This window comes from Vicia villosa, linkage group LG2 (genome assembly GCF_029867415.1).
Source record: "Vicia villosa cultivar HV-30 ecotype Madison, WI linkage group LG2, Vvil1.0, whole genome shotgun sequence".
In the NCBI taxonomy this organism is placed as follows: domain Eukaryota; kingdom Viridiplantae; phylum Streptophyta; class Magnoliopsida; order Fabales; family Fabaceae; genus Vicia; species Vicia villosa.
Genome location: NC_081181.1, coordinates 225,351,704 through 225,372,070, shown reverse-complemented (window position 1 = coordinate 225,372,070; position 20,367 = coordinate 225,351,704). Strand labels below are relative to the sequence as shown.

The 20,367-nt window shown below is 31.5% G+C and overlaps 2 protein-coding genes across 2 annotated transcripts; both read left to right on the top strand.

Annotated features, from left to right (window-relative positions):
- The first annotated feature begins 9,355 nt into the window (after positions 1-9,355).
- Positions 9,356-10,565, top strand: LOC131648363 (uncharacterized). Its single transcript, XM_058918126.1, has one exon. It carries the CDS (start codon positions 9,520-9,522, stop codon positions 10,198-10,200), a length of 681 nt encoding a protein of 226 aa, XP_058774109.1. The 5' UTR covers positions 9,356-9,519; the 3' UTR covers positions 10,201-10,565.
- A 7,092-nt stretch (positions 10,566-17,657) lies between these two features.
- LOC131648362 (protein NUCLEAR FUSION DEFECTIVE 4-like) lies at positions 17,658-20,089 on the top strand. Its single transcript, XM_058918125.1, has 3 exons — positions 17,658-18,205; positions 18,314-19,206; positions 19,329-20,089. Exons 1-3 carry the CDS (start codon positions 17,876-17,878, stop codon positions 19,783-19,785), a joined length of 1,680 nt encoding a protein of 559 aa, XP_058774108.1. The 5' UTR covers positions 17,658-17,875; the 3' UTR covers positions 19,786-20,089.
- Positions 20,090-20,367: the final 278 nt, after the last annotated feature.

Sequence of the window (20,367 nt, the reverse complement as noted above, 5' to 3'; positions counted from 1 at the left end):
ATATATATATATATATATATATATATATATATATTTGTGGATAAATATTTTAAACATCACTTATGTACGTTTATGATGACTTTTTACTTATGTTGTATTGCATTTATCCATTACATCCTTTGTATAAAATTAAAAATATAATATTAAAATACGGGCCGAGCTGGCCCACCGGGCCGCACGAGCTTTTGAAAAATGGGTCGGGCTCATTTTATGTGGCCCATTTAGCAATTGGGCTGGGCCAGCCCATTAAAACACATTGGCCCATCGGGCCGAAGCGGGCTGGGCCGGGCCGACCCATTTGACAACTCTAGTCATGATGGATTGACGAAGGAAATTTGAGGAGGCGACCAAAAAGATGTCATCCATATAGAGAAGAATAAAAGCTATATAATTACCTTGAAGATAAATAAATAAGGAATGTTCGGAGATGCTGTGAGAGAAACCCAAGGTAGCAACAAAGTTAGTAAGACACTAATACCGAGTACGAGGTGCTTGTTTAAGTCTATAGAGTGACTTTTTGAGCAAGCAAACATAATTAAGATATTGAGGATTGCAGAAACCCAATGGGTGATGCATGTAGTTAGTTTCATCAACATTTCCTTGAAAATGTGTTATGGACATCTAGTTAATGAACACACCACAATTTTGATAAAGATGCATTGAGTATCGTCTGAATAGTGGATAGTTTGACTATGGGACTAAAATATCACCATGATTGATGACATTTTCTTTACCAATACCATCACCTATAAGTAAAGCTTTGTACCTTTCAAAGGACTCATCATATTTCTTTTTTATATCTGCAAATTCACAAACTTAGAATAATATTAGCATTGTGCGGGAAATGACTTAAATCCCACATCTTATTTTACATAAGATCCTTATATTCTTATTTCATGGCCATTTTTCAACTATGATCATGTAATGCATGAATGAGATTGGTAATCAATGGAGAAATGGAGTCTAAAGATGAGAGATGGAGATTAAAAAGTGTATGAGGCTTGAAAATTCCATGTTGTAATAGGGTGGTCATTTGAGGTGAGGGTGACGTGGATTTATGTGTTTGCATGTATAATTAAGAAGCGATTCAAGATGGTGAAGCTTATGGATATCAAGATACAAGTTAATTAGTAACTTCTTAGTTTTGATGATGACAACACTAAGAGTTCAAAGATGCAGAAGGTGCAGAAGGTGGTTTATAAAGATATCCTCCTGAATCAAGCTAAAGACATTGGTTTAAAATCAACATTGTAGTCCAAAGACTCTCAAGTAAAGGCTTAGGGTTCATGATCACCGATGGTTTAAACTTTTAATATCTAACATGATGGTAACTAATATAGAAATATCTCAAGTCTTGTCAATAAGAAAAAGGCTCTTGTGTGGTGCTAAAATCAAAGATAATGATGTCAAGAATTGAATCTTCAGAGCATGAAAGGGAGGATGTGTGAAAGCTTTATTAGTCATGTTTGTTTGAGTGATCAGTGTCTTATAAAGAAACAAGGGAATTTTTGGAAGTATAATGAATAAATCACACACACACACAGAGATGATTGAGAAGTCTCTCACTTTTTAATTAAAATCACAAAAAAATTGAGACCTGTCCAGTTGATTAAGGGACTGTCGGCTAGATAATGAAAACCTTTTTTAAATTGTCCAATCGACTAGATGATGCCTAATCAAGTATATAATGTATTATGATGGTCTCAATGATTGGTAACGACTTTATATCTAAACCTTTCATTATGGGAATCCATAATCGATTATTGACATTGTCTAATTGATAAGCTTAGTCATTAGGTCACTTATTTGGTCCATGGAACCAAATTTACACCATTTCTTGGCCTATAAATAGAGAGTTTCTCTATCATTTTAAAACATTAAAAAAAGAAAAATATCACTTTTCATTTCTCTCATCGCCTCTCTAAATCGTTCTTGTTTTTCTCACATATTGTTGTCATAGTGCTTTGGGAGTGTTTTCGAGTCTCAATAAGGATAGTGTTCTGGGCGAGGGTATACTTGTAAATTTACCAAGACTAGATTTTTTTCTCTTAAGTAAATTATACTTCTTTAGGAAGTAATTATTTTGGTTGGGAGCTAAACATTCAAAAAGATCTTATTTGTATTTGGGATATTAGTCTTAGTCTTTGTTTGGTTCGTGAGCTCCTCCTGTGAAAAAGATCGCTTTTGGCTCGTGGAAATCAACCACTAAAAATCTCCAAAATAGTTCTTAATCTCAGCTCGGTTAAAAACTCTATTAGTTTGACATCATCTTGGTGGTAAAATATATCTTGGTTTCTAAGTTCAGCCCAATGTAAATTATCGGTAGGTTCGAGATCATCCTGGTATAAATATCGGTACGGTTCATGGTCTGCCCGTATAAAAACCTTAATTTGGTTAGGAGGATAGCCAACTCAAAAATCCGTCTTGGTTCGAGATTAGACTGTACAAAATCTTTGTTTGGTGGGAAGACTAACCGCTCTAAGTCTATTCGTTGTTTGGTTTGAAGACTAAGTACTTCAAGCTTTACTCGTTTTTTTGGTTAGAAGTTATCCTGAAAACTTTATTTCCTTGTACACTTCAATAGTTTAGTACACTTTCTAAATTTCCATCAGGAAGAAATCGCAAGAAATTGAATAAATTGATTCAACTGTTAAAGGATGAAGGCATAGGCTCAAATCTAGAATAACAACTTCATCAAAGAACTCCTGTGAAGAAGAAAAGTAAACTCCAATAATCTCCTTCGAAATAATAGTCTCGATGGTTGAACTATCCTCATAAAAATAAACTATAGTAATGTATTAATGAAGAAACTTGATCGAGAAGAGAACAAGAAGAAGTAGAGGTTTCATCAAGTGGAATCCTCGAAAGAAGAAAGGATAAAGAAGTCTAAACGAGAAATATATTTAGAGACTTAACATCAACAAGAAATATCGAAGAATCAACATCTGGTTGAGTCTTCCTCCAACAAAGAAGATGAACATGTTTGCTTGAAAGTATCTCGCGATTAAGATGACTGTAAGGTAATAAAGTTATCATATAAATATTTTTTTAAACAAAAGTCTAAGTTATTCGAAGAACATGATAGGATTGAAAAGCGTAAAATAGTAATGAAACACCAAGTGTTTCTGTCAAACACCTTTGGATAGCCTTTCGGAAGCAAATCAGGGAAAGTTGTAACTATTCTGTGCTTTCAAAGCTATTGGATGTGTTTGTATGCTATGTGTATTGTCTGTCCTTTACTTCATGGGAGGTTTGCCTTTTATACTAAACTCTCTCATCCTGCATTCATTGCGCAACAACCCTTCAGATACAGTATTAAAAGAGCTTTCCTAATGTTCGCGGTCGCAATAATGAGGGTATAACGCTTCCCTCTTTGATTTCAATAACCTCCATGCATCTTTTGGACTACCGTAATTGTCGCTCCGACTTGGCACTTCGGCCCTCCGACTAGACATGTGTCTTGTTCCCCCCAATTTTGCTTATCGGCCCCGTGCTTAGGGTATTCCTTCCTTCGCCCGACTTCACGTACCGAATCAGAGTAGGTTCATTCTTCCTCGTATCCGACCACACATTCTAGTCCCGATCCTACGCACCGCCCCCTTGCCTGTGATCCCACCTTCAACATATTCTCCTCACCTGACTTGCAAATGACTTGTAAGAATTTTAGGGTGTACACTAAGTATGAAATAGATAATATTATAAACCAAGCAAGAAGATATGAGACTTATGTATCTATGAAAAATGAAGTGAAAGACCTTCATGAAACCCTAAATAAATTTACTAAGGGGAAATAAAAACTAAATTTGATTCTATAAAATCAAATTACTTCCTTGAATAATACCAAATTAGGGTTTAAATCATGTAGATCACATAGTAAAGGCTTTAATATGAAGAAATTGAACCACCCTGTTTATAAATGCTCTTACTGTGATATATTTGTCCACTTAGAGACATATTGTTTTGATAAACTAAGAAGGTATAAAGGTAGTAACTCTAGACCTCACTTAGAGTTACTAACACACCAGGACCCAAGAAGATTTGGGTACCAAGGGTGAAAACCTAGTGTGTTTTGCAGGGATTTTGTGAAGTTTTTGCACAATCAAACCGTCAGAAGGAACACTATAAATATTCCTTTCTTTTGCATCTCATTCATTTCTCTTTATTTTTTAAAATTTTTGTGTGAATTCTACTTCTTCCCATAAGTATCATCATCCGTGGACCCAAGAAGAAGCCTTCAATCTAGAAATTCCTCTTCAAAAAGATTGTTCATGGAAGGTTCAACTTCATGAAGTAAATAAAAAATGGAATGTCTAATTGTAAGGTAATACAACCTACTATTATAGAGGAAACTTTTCTCAATAATTTCAAGTGTTATGTTCACATCTTTCAAGGATTGCTAAGGGTATTCTTCATAAAGGTGCCAAATCAAGTATTCCCAAATTTTGTAACAGAGTTTTACTCCAATATAAATATTGAAGATGTATTCTTGAAGTCATCTGTAAGAGGTAGGGGTGTTCGTGGACCGATTTGGTTCTATTTTGAGAGAATCAAATACTCGAACCAATAAAAATATATGGATTGGCTTGGATTGGATTCACACATATTGTGATAAAGGCCAAACCGAACCAAACCGAGAAATATATGTTGGTTTGGGTTGGATTGATAGAATACATTAGAAAAAAAAGGGCCAAGATATTTTTAAAATATATCTAATTTACATCAACTGATTTTCCATAATAATATAAAATCCTTAATCTTTTTCGTTTCTCCATATAAGTTGAGAATGTCAAATGGTGTTTTCTTTTTTTCTTCTTGAAGTTGAATAACTTATAGTAGTTTACATGATAAAGATGACATAAATTATATAAATAAATTATGGTTGGTTAAGGTAGACAGACTCGTCGGTTGAATTTGGGAAATATGTTTCCTGAACAAATTAATATCGGATTTCATTAGTTTGGTTCAGTTTTTTTCCGAACTAAAAAAATACCTAACGATTTAGTTTGGATTTTCCTAAACTAATGAAAATCCATAGTAAGAGGAGCAGAATTAAAATTCATAGCGATAAATTCAGAAGGATGTTTGAACTACCTTTCTATGGTGTATCCTATACTTACTACGGGCTTACAAAGTTCAAAAAATTCAAATTTTCCACTTCCATCATCTCTTTTGTCATGAACCCCATGTAGGATAAAAAAATTCCTATCAAAAGTTATTTGAAGCCAAAGATTAGTATGGCCCATTATCTAATTACAAGAATACTCCTTCCAAGACAAGACAATCTAGGGATGGTCATGAAGAAAGTGGTGGTCCCCTTATGGCTACTAACCCAGCAATTTCAAAAAATTGGGTTGATGGAATGCTTCTCCATATGATCTATTGCAAGTAGAATTGATCAGCGAGACTATCACATGGAGCTTTGATCACCCAATATATTAGATGTCACTAGAATCGACACAATTAGAGAATCAGTGGATCCGATCCACTCAAGGATCAATCCCTCCTTTTTTAGTAGCATGCATGTTTTTATTTTCAAGGACGAATGAGAAAAAAATCAATGGATGAAGATGGAGTTATAGTCCAACCAACCGCAAAAAATGACCCAGCTTTTAACACCCTTCCAGAAATCAGTCAACAAAATGCTCTAGATATTCAAAATATAGTAAAGTACATGGATATCATCAAGAGAAACACCTCAAAAGATGATGATATAAATGGAAATGTGCAGTCTCACTTATGTGCTTTAGTTTTAATATTTAAGTGTGTTTAACTTTAGGTATTTTTTCACTTATTTCTATTTCAAAAATTTCCTGCTTTTTGTAAATTGAATTCTTGATTTTGAATTAATGAAGTAATACTTTCCCTTCCTTAGTAAAATGTGTGATCTATGAGAACTATGTGTTTGCATACTTACAATTTTTGTCTAGCATCTTTATCCACCTTTTTTTATTATGACAAAGGGGAATAATTATACTCTTAAGGGAGTAGACTATACTTTTACTGATGTGAGTAGTAGTTTAACTACTCCAAATTTTATCTACTTGTATTCTCTTTTACCACCTTTTTGAGAGATGCATCGTCAATATCAAATAGGGAGAAAATGTGGATGTATGTGCTTGCAGGTATAATTAAGAATGTGAAACTTATGGATAACAAGATACAAGTCAATTAGTAGCTACTTAATTTTGATAATGGCATGGTTTTAATGATGACAACAATTAAAGTCAAGCAACTGTTGAAGTTAGTTGAAGAAGTCAAGTATGCACAAGGTGGTTGATCAAGCTATCCTCCCGAATCAAGCTAAAGACATTTGTTTAAACTAAATATTGTAACCTAATGACTCTCAAGTGAAGACTTAGGGCTCATGATCAGTAGAGTTTAAACTTTCAACATTTAAAAAGTTGGTAACTAAAATGAAAATATCTCAAATCTCATCAAGAAGACTCAAGATTCTTGTGTAATTCTAAAATAAAATATAATGACGTCAAGACCTAAAGCTTCAGATAATTCATTATATCCTTATAGTCGTTGCAACCAAAATCTAAACTTGTTGGAAATTATTGAGCTCAAAATTTACCAACTACATCATCAAGGTCATCATCATGGATACAAAAATTACAGGTATCCATAATCTACAATTAAAGACAACAATGCTATGGGGATGAATGAAATTAAGATATAAAGAAATAAAATAAACATAATGATTACCATTCATTCCATACTTTTTGCATCTCTAAAATTTCCTAATTAGATTTGTCACTAATTATAAGCTCATAGAAAACTCTTACCAAATGAGTTAATGAGGAATTGAGATGACAAGATTTAAGATAAGGGTCGAAGAAGTTAAATAAAATTCAGACGTAACATCTTTAGAATATAACAATAACTCTTATTATTAAGTAAACATCTTAAATATATTTTAAAAATAATTCCACTCAAACCCTATAAGCTTAGACAATGAATTTATCCCATTAGTTAAATCTTGTAAAAAAAACTCTTAATAAATTTAATCTAAACTAAAGGATCCTTAGAATGAACATCTTCAACTTCGATCCTATATTATTAAATTCTTTTTTGATCTAAGAACGTACCAACCTAATCATATAGAGGAAATAATTATTTGGTTTGATAAAGAGTTGTGAAGGGGGTTGAAGGCAACGTGGTTGGTGGAGGTATTTCTTTGAGGATCTCCAATATATGGTGACTTCTCTATCCATTAAATTTGGGGAATCAGGTTTTGTACTCGGCGGTAAAGGATGCCTTATACACTTCTGTAGCTTCTAGGGCCTAATCTTGATTGTTACATGATCATATATTGAGAAATATTGGTGTGAATGGTATGTACACTATTTTTGAGATAACTTTGGATGGTCTTAGTGCTGTAATTCCAGATTTTGACATGACCACAAGACATAAAACAAGTTTTAGTTCTTTGCAAATCACACATGCTCAAGACTTTATCTTTGCTATTCCTATTGATGTACTAGGTCAACATATGTCACAGTGGAGTACCGTACTTTCGTGAGATATCGCCTTATGATTTTCCTTGTTTGTCACAAGGCGTATTTGGATACATTTGGGGAACACATGATTCATTGTAGGGATCTTTAAAGCTTCAAATATCGACGTGACCCTGTTAGGGGTGTCCTATTTAATATACTTCAGCGGGTCGGAGTATCTATGAAGAAAGAGGTGCGTGTACATTTTTTTACTAACTCACATGAGAGGAGATTGACATTTAAATCAATAGATGTTCTCGTGTACGGGTGAGTAAGAGGAAAACATGCATGTGTGAACAGAGCGGTTTCTCCACTAATGAGATTGAGTAATGAAGGTTTTACTATGAGACAAACAACCTTCAAAGCTGCTTCAAGTAACGTGGTCAAACATGAAAAAACGTGTTCCGATAAGCAACATGTTTTCATATCATTTGTCTTTGACACTCTAGATTTCCTAGCACTAGAGACAACCGATCTTTGACAAAGAATCCAAAAACTTATACATAACAATATTGTATCTCTTAGATCAATAAATATAATTTTAAGGAATTATTTTTGCTATCTAAAAAAAGATAGTGGTGCAGCTTGTTGCCAATTTATCTTTTATTTTTATCTAAACTTTATTGTATATGATAAATATATATGATTAAAGTTAAGTTAATTTTTCAATTAATAATCTAATGATTAAAATTTCAAATAAATGTCGCAGATTCTAAATTTCGTTATTACACAATTATCAATTGAGTTTGTTTAACGGAATAAAATTAGACTACATTTTATCAAAAAGAAAATTTAAGAGCTAAATTACCTCCAGTATCTTTTAAGTTATTTAATTATAATAAGTTAGTCATTTATGTTTCTTTTGCTACATGTGAGTCTTTTATATTAACTAACGTCTGCACCGTTGATCTTTTTCCAAATCCTTTTCAAAAACGTTGAAGTGACATTAATAGTACTGATATGTCACTTAAGATAGGTCAAAGACCATCATAGAATCATATAATAAAATTTTCAGAATTTTTTAATGCATAAAAATATTTTTAAACTAATTAAAATGCACACAAAAGAAAAAATTAAAGAAAAATAGTAAAATAAAAAAGAAAATTCTCATAAAATTATCCGAAATGTAAAATGAGAAGAAATATTTTTAAGAATTTTTTCATAATTTTTGGACTAAAAACGGATTTAATATGAATTTTAAAAGTTAAAATAAAATTAATAGAACAAAATAAAGCAGAAAAATATCAACGGTGCAAATGTTAGTTAACATGAAAAATCCACATGTAGCCAAAAAAACATAAAAACTAAATTGTTACAATCAAAATAACACTGGGTGCACCCAGGGATAATTTAGCCAGATTTAAGCTAGATAATCACTAGCTAGTGAACTAACACCACACCAAACATGCTCAATTATTATTAATTAACTTCATTTTACAAGTATTTTTTTTGAGATAACATCTTCGCACAATTTTCCTCTACTATTATAGAACTATACCACTATTTTTCCTCTTAGTTTCACTATACTTTCTTATCATTGATCGTGTCAAATAAACTATTGAACTTTACTAATACTTTTGTTTCTGCCCGTAGTAGCATTATTTACTTAATGTCGACCGTGTGGATCTTAATATTAAAAAAATATTTACAAAAACTATGATTCGTCCTGATAATAACATTTTACATATTTTAAAAAATAATCCCCACTTCAATTTCATGTCAGCTCAGCAGATCCACTACGAAACATAAATTAATAATTTTAAATTTTAATTATTATCTTATTTTATAAATATATGAATAAATATAACACAAACGCTGTTTTCCACTTTCATTCTCTTCCTATATAAACCATTCCCATTCTTAGTTCTTCAATCTGTTACGTAACTGAATTTCGAATATCACATTTCCGTCGCAAAACCGTTGCAACAAACTTCTAAATTAAACTCAACTCTCTCTCTTTTCAATACTTTCTCTCTCTAAAACCGTTACACTCACTCTCTCTCTCTCTACAACTTCAACAATGGCTATGGCGTTTCCTTCTTCAAGAAACGAAACGTCGTCGTATACACATTCTTTTTCATCTCCGTTCGCTTCCTCATCGGTAACGAACTTCGCTCCTCGAGCGTCACCTGTAATGATGCAATCCTCGACCTCATCATCATCCTCCGTTAAAGTTAAACTGCACGGTCACCGTACTACGCCGTTGTCACCTCCGTCTTCAACCGTGAGATTCACCGTGGAACAACGGCCGGAGTCTTCCGAACACCGATCGATGACTGCGGCTAAGGATACAAGAAACAACAACGCCGTGTCTTCATCTTGCGAGAAAACCAGAAGGTGCATGTGTTCTCCGACGAATCACGCGGGTTCGTTCCGGTGCGCGTATCACAAACGGATGGCGGAGCAAGAGCAACAACGGCAACAGAAACAAGAACTGAAGGTGCAGCAACAACAGCAAGTAAAACAGGAACAGCAGCAGCAACAACAACGGCGACAGCAACAGCAAACGGCGTGGTCAAGAAGTAGAACACTGAACCTTCGTAGATCGGCGATGAAGAATTCCCTGGTGCGAATCGGAATTGAAGGTGAAATAGTGAAAAGGAATTTAACGAATCCGATTAAACCTTCGGCGCAACAGCTTCGCCGCCGGGAAGCTTTTCAGCCGAAGCCGAGCCGGCTCTCTAATATGTCCAAAGCTTAAGACTCATTCTCTTTTTTTTTAGTTTCCTCGTTCTTTATTTTTCTTGTTTTTTTTGTAAGAATGAACGTGAGAAACACGCGCTTGCTAGCTATCAACTATGGAGTAAGATTTTATAATTCCTTGTATTTTGATAGCGGAAAATACAGTAACTAACTAGTTGTATATTTTTGTGAAGAGTTATTGTATACAGTATCTTTTTTCTTTCTTAAATGTAAAATCCAAATCAAATCTTGTTCTACATACCATGGACTGTGAGTGAAACTGTGTGAGAACAAGTTTGAAAGAAGGAAGTGTTATGTAAACTTGGATTTGATGATTGTGAAATTAAAAATCTAGAATTATTACATTCATTATATTGAAAAGGGACAACTATGTTTGAATTTTATTTTATTATGATAATCAAGTTTGTTTAGTATGCGGATCTAAAAGGTTAAAGCTACATTTATTTAAATTAATGAACTAAGATGAGATGAGATGAAATTCAATAAATATTTAAGCATATCATTAAAGTGATAATGGTTTAGAAGAATTTAAAAAGCTCCATGTTAGTCTTTTGTCCACAAATACAATTAACCTTTAACAGTGACCAAATTATAGCACCGCCTCAAGAATCCTTTCCTACTAAGTTTCTTAACCATTAAGTATTATGTATCGGATAAAAGGCTCTTTTTGTGCGTGAGTTGTGAATCAATTTAAATGGGAGGGATCAATAAGCACGCACTAATTAAAATTTTACTTTCTTCAAATTATAAAATTGTTTAATTTTATATTTCTTAAGAATGATAATTTAATGTATGTCCTTTTACATTTTAGCTTTTATAGAGTAAAAATTATATTAGATTTTGATTCTACAAGAAATACAAGAAATATCCACCCAGGATCCAAAAGAGAAAAAACAACAACCTCTCCAGCTCGAGGACACCTGAAGAACACCAAATCACAGAAGACGAAGACGTAAACTTTACTATGTTTTTTTTCTCTTCTTATTGTTTCGAATTTCGATACATTAAAATGGTATAAATTTCTATAATGATATATATTTTTATATTAGTTTATTTTAATAATTTTTTCTTCATGAAAAGTCTGTTTTTAATACTAACTAGTGTTTATACCCGTGTGAAGCACGGGACAAAAAGGAAAAGAGGCGCTCAAGTTCTAAAATTTTATATTTTTATTTTATTTTTATTTTTTAAAAAGAAAACAAAATACTAAATCCAAAGTTATTATGATTTATTTATTAATAAAATAAAATTAAATAAATAACAAATAAATAAAATCAAATAAAAACTATCCTACCAAAAGGGAGGGAGTGCCCCCATTCCTTCAATTTTTTTTTAAAATTTTTTTAACTAAATTTTTTAAAATTTTATTTAATAAAAACAACACATTTATATCAAAATATTTATAGAGTGTTAGGATTTAAATTTTTAAAAGGGGAAGGAGCACCCCATTCCTTCAAGTCTTTAAATTTTTTTATATATTATTTTAATAACTTTGTATTTTAAATTTAAAATATTTTTAAAATATAAATATTAGATACCTAAATAATTAAAAAAAATAAAACATTTATATCGTGTTAGGATTAATACATTATTTTTACTTTTATTTTCTTTACAAAAAATATCATAACATGTGTTGCACGAGTACTCGTGTGATACGCACGCTTTTGTTTTCAAAATGTAAATGAGAAAAAGAAAATTGTTTTTGCCAAAGTAATCAATTATTTTTAAAATAGATATATTTTTAAAATAAAACTAAAATTGTTTTACCTAAATTGTTTTACATCGATAATGTGATATATATATTATCTTAAAAAATTATATCTTAAATTAAAAATAATTTCAAAACTAAAATATTAGATGCATAAATAATTAAAAAACAACATATTTTTTTGTGTTTGGATTAATACATTACTTTTTCCTTATTTTTTTTAATTGTACGAAAAACATAATAACTCGTATGCGCATGGATTTTGGTATGGTTACCGCGCATTTACACTGTACTTGTGTATTATCTGTGTCTTTTAAAATAATTTGCCCGTGTCTATAAACTTTTTAAATCTAAAAATATTTTAATTTATAGTATATTTTTGTCTAGTACATAAATATTATTTTTATTTAAGCCATTTTTATAAATTTTAATTTTAAATTTATTTTTTGTAAATCTATTTTGGTCATGACGTGTTGTAGTGAATTGTTGATAAAAATAGTCACGATAAAAAATATAAATATAATTTAAGAAATGTATATTTTTCTTAATTTTGAAGCTAGTGACAATTTAAAAAAATCAATATGCAATTAAATTCTAAAAAAGGAAATATTTTTTGTTAAAGAAACAATAATAAACACAATCAAATATTTGTGAAACAACGTGCACATTATAGAATAAAAATCACATTTATAAGTATGATAAAATATTAATATGCAATGTATATTTCATGGTTAATATGATTTTTCTAAGCAATTATTAATTATAAAGCATAATCAAAATCAAGAAATTATAGTCAACATTCTAGAAACAAATGATATTTAACACATTTAGATATTTTAGTAAATAAGTAAAGTATTTCAATAGTGATAAAAGTTTGAAATATTTGGTACCATCTTTACTTTCTTTGGTGTTGTTACAAACACATCACAATTAATAGTGATAAAAGTTTGATTTTTGTAAATAAAAAAGAGTTATGAGATACTCAAATAGTCAGGAACTTAAGTCATATTTTTAGTGTTTTATTATTTTTATTGTTTTGTACTTTGGATAATAACCTAAATTAACTAAATTAAAACTTAATTAAATTTAGCACAACTAAAAGAGTGTATGTAGGAGTAGAACATGGGAGGTATGCATAGCAATGGAATGGGTCCAAGAGGACGTAAAAAAATAAACTCTAATTATTAAATAAATTAATTATCTAGTAATAATAATAGTAATGTATAAAAAAACAAAAACAAAAAAAAAAAAGATGGCTATAATAAGGGGAGGTGCATTTTTGTAGTTGTCCAAAAGAAACAGTAAAAAAATTTAACCAAACGGCAAAATAATAAAATAAATAAATAAATAAAATAAAATAAAAAAAACAGACAGTCTCTTATTTCTCTCTTAACGTTTCATTCTTCTTCTTAAAAAAAAACAATTCTCTTCTTTATCTAAAAATTCATATGAATATAATGTTTTCATACAAAATAAATCAATCAATGAAACAAAAAATTAAGGAACAAAAACGGGTTACATATCGAAAGTACAATCGAAGGTCAGAGACAGGTGAGTTTTCTATTGGCGTCGGAGAGATCACAGTGGTCTGGGGCTGCATGGCAGATGAACGCGGCGGATGTGAATGGTTCTGATGACATGTTGCGCAAAGTCGAAGATGGTGTTGACATCGGTGCGGATTTGGGCTGAGCACGGTGGCTTCGAGTTGCCAACGCGGTAGCTTGGCTCAGACGCAGTCCATCGCTCTTCTGTTCTCCTTCCATGTTCGCCCCGTTTCATTTTCTCTATTTCCTGGAAAAAAAAATTATACAATTGTGAGTTTATGGTTTGAAATATTGGAGGCAAGGGTATAAGGTTTATATAATGAATTTTGAGAATACAAAAAGTAGAGGATATGAATGTGGGCAAAATTCAACAGCCAACAGATATTATAATGATTCAAAAGTTGGTTTATGTGAGATTGAAAAATCAAATGGCATAGTTTCTCGTTGGAAAAAACAAAAAAAATGACCCTAATAATTATTTAAGATTCTTTATCAATTAATGTGATAATTAGTGGATATAAAATACTTTAATAATTGCTTAAGATTTAACAAATAACAAAAAAAGCTGAACCATTTTTTGTTTGCTTCAAAGCCCAATTTAATTACTATTATTATTATTAATAAAAAATATAGATAAAAATGAATGAATGAATTAAATAAATATTTAAAAGATAATTATAGAAAATTTTCTATTAATAGCAAATGTAAAAATAGTAAGGACTCTAAAAAGATGACACTTGGCAAACTTGCCAAAATACTCATCTTGCTTTATTATATTGTATGATAAGAAATTATTGTTATTACTTCTGATTTACATAGTCTCTTACAAACAATTTAATAGTTTTTATCTCTAGTTTGTTTAACTTTTGTAGAAATTTAGAGCTTTAGCTTTGGTGAAAAGGAAGTTGTAAATTATCTCGAATTGTTTTAACCAGATAAATCTACTGACACATTATCCAAACACATGATAAATATAAAGAGAAATCACAATAAAATATGTAGTGGAAAACAAATATTTCATTTAACTTAATCCTTATAGTGGACATAATCAGTGATATAAAAGTCACCTCTTCTGTCGATTAAACGTTGATACATAACCGATAGAGTGATCACGAGCGCTGCATGAACAACAACACATTTTTTCAGTTCACACGAACATGATGTCTTGAATTTCAACGCAAGCCAATGTGATGAAAATTGTGAGAGAGAGAGAGAGAGAGAGAGAGAGAGAGAGAGAGAGAGAGAGAGAGAGAGAGAGAGAGAGAGAGAGAGAGAGAGAGAGAGAGTAGGGTTTCACAAACTAAAATTTGGTCAAGCGTTAATACTTCAACACAAAGGTTAAGTAATTATAAAACCGCATATGTGGGCTGCAAGCTGAACAAGTCCACTTAAGCACGTCATACCTTACGTTGTACCAGATTTCACTTAACTTCATTATACCTTACGATGTTCCGTATCCCACTTTTGTACACCATGCCTTACAATATTCCATGTTCTACTTAAGTACATTGTATTTTATAGTGTTTCTTATTTCACTTAAGCACACTATAGTTAAGTACACTATATCATACAGTGTACTCCATTTCTCAAATTTACGCTAATGCATTTCATGACTGCACAATCAAATAAACTTCCCTAATTTATTTTCTCTCTCACCAATTTGTTCTTATGTGTATGATCCCATAGGTTCTAGTGATGTTGAGAATTATATTAAATCACACATTTAATACAATAAATAGATATCCAAGTCACAAAAATGTTATGTGATCTCACAAATTTTTTTCGTGATAATCTTTATGTGTATCATGACCCTTTTGCCCTCATGTCTATAATGAACACAAGGCATATATCATGTCACCATTAGTTCAATATTGAGCCCTTAGAAATTTATCATGTAATGCAACATGGAAAAATTCTATCTAGATCACTCATGTCTCTCATCATGATTTATGGAGTATCCACCAACCATCTTTATTTGTCATCATGTTAGGTACAATGTTTGATCGACAATAAAGTACTCGATTCCACATCTATGATCCATAATTGTTTCAGATCAAATTAATGATAGTATACACCATTATCACCATGAGAATAACTTATGACACTTGCATAACATTTTATGTAGTATTCTCATGGCAGTTCAATCCTATATAAATATTACTCCTAATATTTATACATATATTAAAACTTGATAACTTTTTATCCATGATCCATGTGACGTGATCATCGGTCTATCTACATAATAGGCTAAATGTCTTAAAAGCACTTTGCAACAAAGCCTGATTACAGAATAATGTACTTATATTTAATGAGAACTCACGATTAAGCCACACTTTATGTTTTGTCAAATAGACTAGCTATTATAGAAACTTTATTACTTTGAAAAACAAACATAATGAGTAAAGATCTTATTATTATTAATAAATAATTCGATATAAGTTTCAAGTTCTAATAAAAATTATTGGTCTCTATGATTTACACTAACAAAATCAAAGGAGTATCTTGAAATCTAAGCCAATGAGGAGAGAAATTAACTTGACACCCCCAAAATTATACTTGGCACCCTCCAAAATGAATGAAATGACTAAAATGTCCAACAAAAAACAAATAAGTTTCCGGTAGATTTATGAAATATCCGGTATTTTTTACCGGAAATTTTTAAAATTTCAAGTATCTTTATAAAATTATAAAAATACCATTAATTTTGAAATTAACTATTGTTGAAATTATAGACCAGTGTGCATGAAAATATTAAGGAAAGTCCCTTTTTGAATCTTATACCCTAATCGTATTTGATAATTTTGATTGAGCATATACTTTATTTCCTAATCATCACAATTAACTTTAAAAATAGCTACACTCAATATTTCGCTATGTGACTTCTTTCAATTGCAACCTGCAATGTCTCGCAATGTTCAGTCATGGAGGGTTTCATCGACATTAAATTGCCCTATCACAATCAACTAATATTCTATGTCAACCAACATCAGAGATTGAATGATAAAGTGTAATATAATTGCACATGACATGATTAACATTCTTGCACAATTTTAATCATTATTTTTTACTCGTCAATGAATAAAAACATTAAGAATAATCTAAAACAAAACAAATTACATTTATCAAACAATTTTAAGAAAAACTCATTTCAAAAGGAAAATAGGAAAATTTATCTTGCCATTCCCATTTTATGTATTCTACTCCTCTTAAGGGTGTTTTTACCAAATTATCCATATAAAATAACAAATTTTTAAAAATTTTCGGTACTATATCGGAAATTTCAAATAAATACCATAAATTTTGTTGGATACATAAAAGACATAATTTTGTATAGAATTAAAAAAGAGTGGAGGTTTTTGAATACATAAAATATATTTGGAAATTTTATGGAGAGGGGATGGGAAGGTTTTTGAAAACAAATTTTTAAAAAAGTATAAAAATAAATTGACATTTAAGAAAATTGTATAAAACAATAAAGGAGTGTTAATTATTACTATATTTTTAACTTTCATAACTTTATAACAATATAAAATATATTTGAAAATTTTATGAAAGTCATCTAAAACTCTTTTTTAATATAAATTTTGTGTTCCCTAAATTAAAAAATTTTTAGTATTATAAATAAAACCAAACACTTCAAAACCCTGTGTCAAAATCTCCTACTCCCTCCGTCCCAAATTATAAGAGAAAATCACTTTTTAAATTCATTGAAGAATTAATGTATCTGGTCTTTATATAGACCAAATACATTAATTATACAATGAATCTAAAAAATAATTTTCTCTTATAATTTGGGACAAAGAGAGTATTTGTTAAAGTGATTTTGAATCTGATTGAAATTTTCCACAATACTTCGAACTTTGTCTTATTTTTTTTTGTTTGGCACAAAATAAACTAAAAATACCATCAAAATTTTGAAAAATTGTTAAAAATATATAGTGTGATTGGATTTCATCAACACTCTAAATTTAAACAGTTACTTGTCATAAAAAAAATTTGATAAAACGTAAAATGACAGTAAAATAACAACTTATGTTATCTAAGATAACCTTCAAATCTAATGCTTCTTACAACATTCCATGATAAAAAAAGTCATAGGTTTGTGAATGGAAAGTTAGATTTGGACTGTTTGGTGGCAATGCTGACAGATAAACCTTACCAGAATTTATCTCTTGATCAAATTATGCAATCATAAGCATCATGATGATGATGATGATGACAACCACATGCAAATTTAGAAAAAGTAAGGCCAAAATGGAAACGACAAAACTTTTACAACACTTGAAATTTCCTGTGATCCACATTTGAGCTACTAGTTCAAAGCCAGACAGTGTAAAAAAGAGTAACAAACTCATTTGGGTTATTAGTTCAAAGCCAGATAGTGTAAAAAAGATGATAAGAAACTGAATTTTGAAGGCAAAATGGCGAAGTTGGTTCTGAAAGCTGGTAGCAGACCTCCATGGGTGGGACTAGCTGCCGCAGTTTGGATTCAAATAGCTGCTGGTAATGCCTACAACTTCCCTCTCTACTCATCTGCTCTCAAATCTGTGTTGGGCCTTAATCAACAACAAGTCACTATTCTTGGAGTGGCCAATGATGTTGGAGAAAATTTGAGTTTGTTTCCTGGTATTGCCTGCAACAAGTTCCCTCCTTGGGCTTTGCTTCTTGTTGGTTCTCTCCTTTGCTTCTTTGGCTATGGTGTTATCTGGCTTGCTGTTACACAAACTGTTTCCAACTTGCCCTATGTTATGGTAACTATGCTGCATCACAATATCTTCTGTTTATCATTGGTTGAAATCATCATTCTGTCACACATGCTTTCTAGTTTCTATATTAACTCGATTCTCTTGACTTTGCAGTTATGGCTTGCACTTTGTGTTGCCACGAACAGCAGCGCATGGTTCGGGACAGCCGTGCTTGTAACCAACATGAGAAACTTTCCTCTTAGTAGAGGCACAATCTCTGGCATTCTCAAAGGTTATATAGGGATTAGTGCTTCAGTATATACATTAATATATAGCTTATTGCTAAAAGGTTCTGCTTCTAAATTACTCTTATTTCTTGCCATTGGAGTTTCTACTGTGTGTTTAGTTTTGATGTACTTCATTAGGCCTTGTACTCCTCCTTCTGGTGAAGACTCTTCTGTTCATGTCCATTTTATTTTCACACAAGCTTCAAGTATTTTACTTGCTACTTATCTTGTTACAACCACAATACTAAGCGACATGGTTTCAATCAATGATTCTGTTTCCTATATTTTAGTTTCCATAATGATCATATTTATGATAACTCCCCTTGCGATTCCTTTGAAAATGACTATATTTCCTGCCATTCAAAAAACCAATGCTCCGTTAGATGGAAGTGATGTTTCAATTTCGACACAAACAAGTCCGTTGATTGCATCTTCATCCACTTCAGCTGCATATGTTGGAAGTTTTCATGAAAATGAGGATACTTCTTCTTCAGATGTTGAAGTACTAATTGCAGAAGGAGAAGGGGCGGTGAGGAAGAAAAGGAGACCGAAAAGAGGAGATGATTTTAAGTTCAAAGAAGCTATAGTCAAGGCTGATTTCTGGTTACTTTGGTTTGCTTATTCCTTAGGCGTTGGCTCGGGAATAACTGTTCTCAATAATTTGGCTCAAATTGGAATTTCTTTTGGTGTAGATGATACAACCATATTGCTTTCAGTCTTCAGTTTTTGCAATTTTATTGGTCGTCTCGGTGCTGGTGCTGTGTCTGAACATTTTGTTAGGTACTTTCTTTATTTATGATCTGAATCATGAAATGGTTGTGAATAATGTTAGCTTCTTACCACAATTTGAATTATCTTATACCTGGCGTGAGCGTAAACTGACGAGGTTAACATCATGACAGGTTGAAAACACTGCCTAGAACATTTTGGATGGCAATTACACAAGTAATTATGATTATAGCATTTTTGCTTTATGCTTCAGTTGTAGATGGAACTCTTTATGCTGCAACAGCTTTACTTGGAATGTGCTATGGAGTTCAGTATTCTATAATGGTTGCAACAGTTTCTGAGCTATTTGGTTTGAAGCACTTTGGTGTGATTAGCAGCTTCATGATGCTAGGAAATCCAATTGGTGCACTACTTTTTTCTGTTTTCCTTGCTGGAAATTTGTATGACACGGAAGCTGCAAAACAAGGAAATTCCACTTGCTATGGTGCAGATTGCTTCAGAATCACTTTTCTTGTTTTGGCGGGTGTATGTGGAATTGGTACCATTTTGAGTATAATATTGACAGTTAGAATAAGACCGGTATATCAAATGTTGTACGCAAGCGGTTCGTTTCGTCTGTCCCGTACTTGAAATCAATGAGATTGGACAAAATTGTTTGGCAGGCACAAAGCTCACCAAATTTCTGCAGCCACTATTCAATAATCATACAGAGACTACTCTAAGCATATCAATGGTTTCATGTGCTACTACTGAAAAATATCCACTGTCCCTGGTTTTGGTTAATATGGGAAACAATAAATTTTTTAGTTCTTTTTGTGACTGTAAAGAATGTGATCAATAGTTTATTGGGTGTAGATCAATGAATTTACCAATATTTATGGTTTGTATATGTCATACTCATAGTATGATGAATATCCAATGATTATTCACAATATGTTCATTGGAAGAGTGAATATAAAAATTGAAAGATTGCAGGGTGAATAATAAGTTACACATTCTATATAGTTTCTGCCGTATTGGTTGGGACTGAGAGAGACTAAACCAAAAGCTAAGAGAGGTGTAGAAAGTAACATGGCATGTAACATGAATTTGTTTCTAAATGTGATGAGAATTATTTGTGGACAAGGTCAATAAAATGTGGAATCTTTGTGGGAACCTACCACTCGTTTGGTGTATGTAGTTGTTGAGAGGAAAATGGAAAATGAGAGTTTT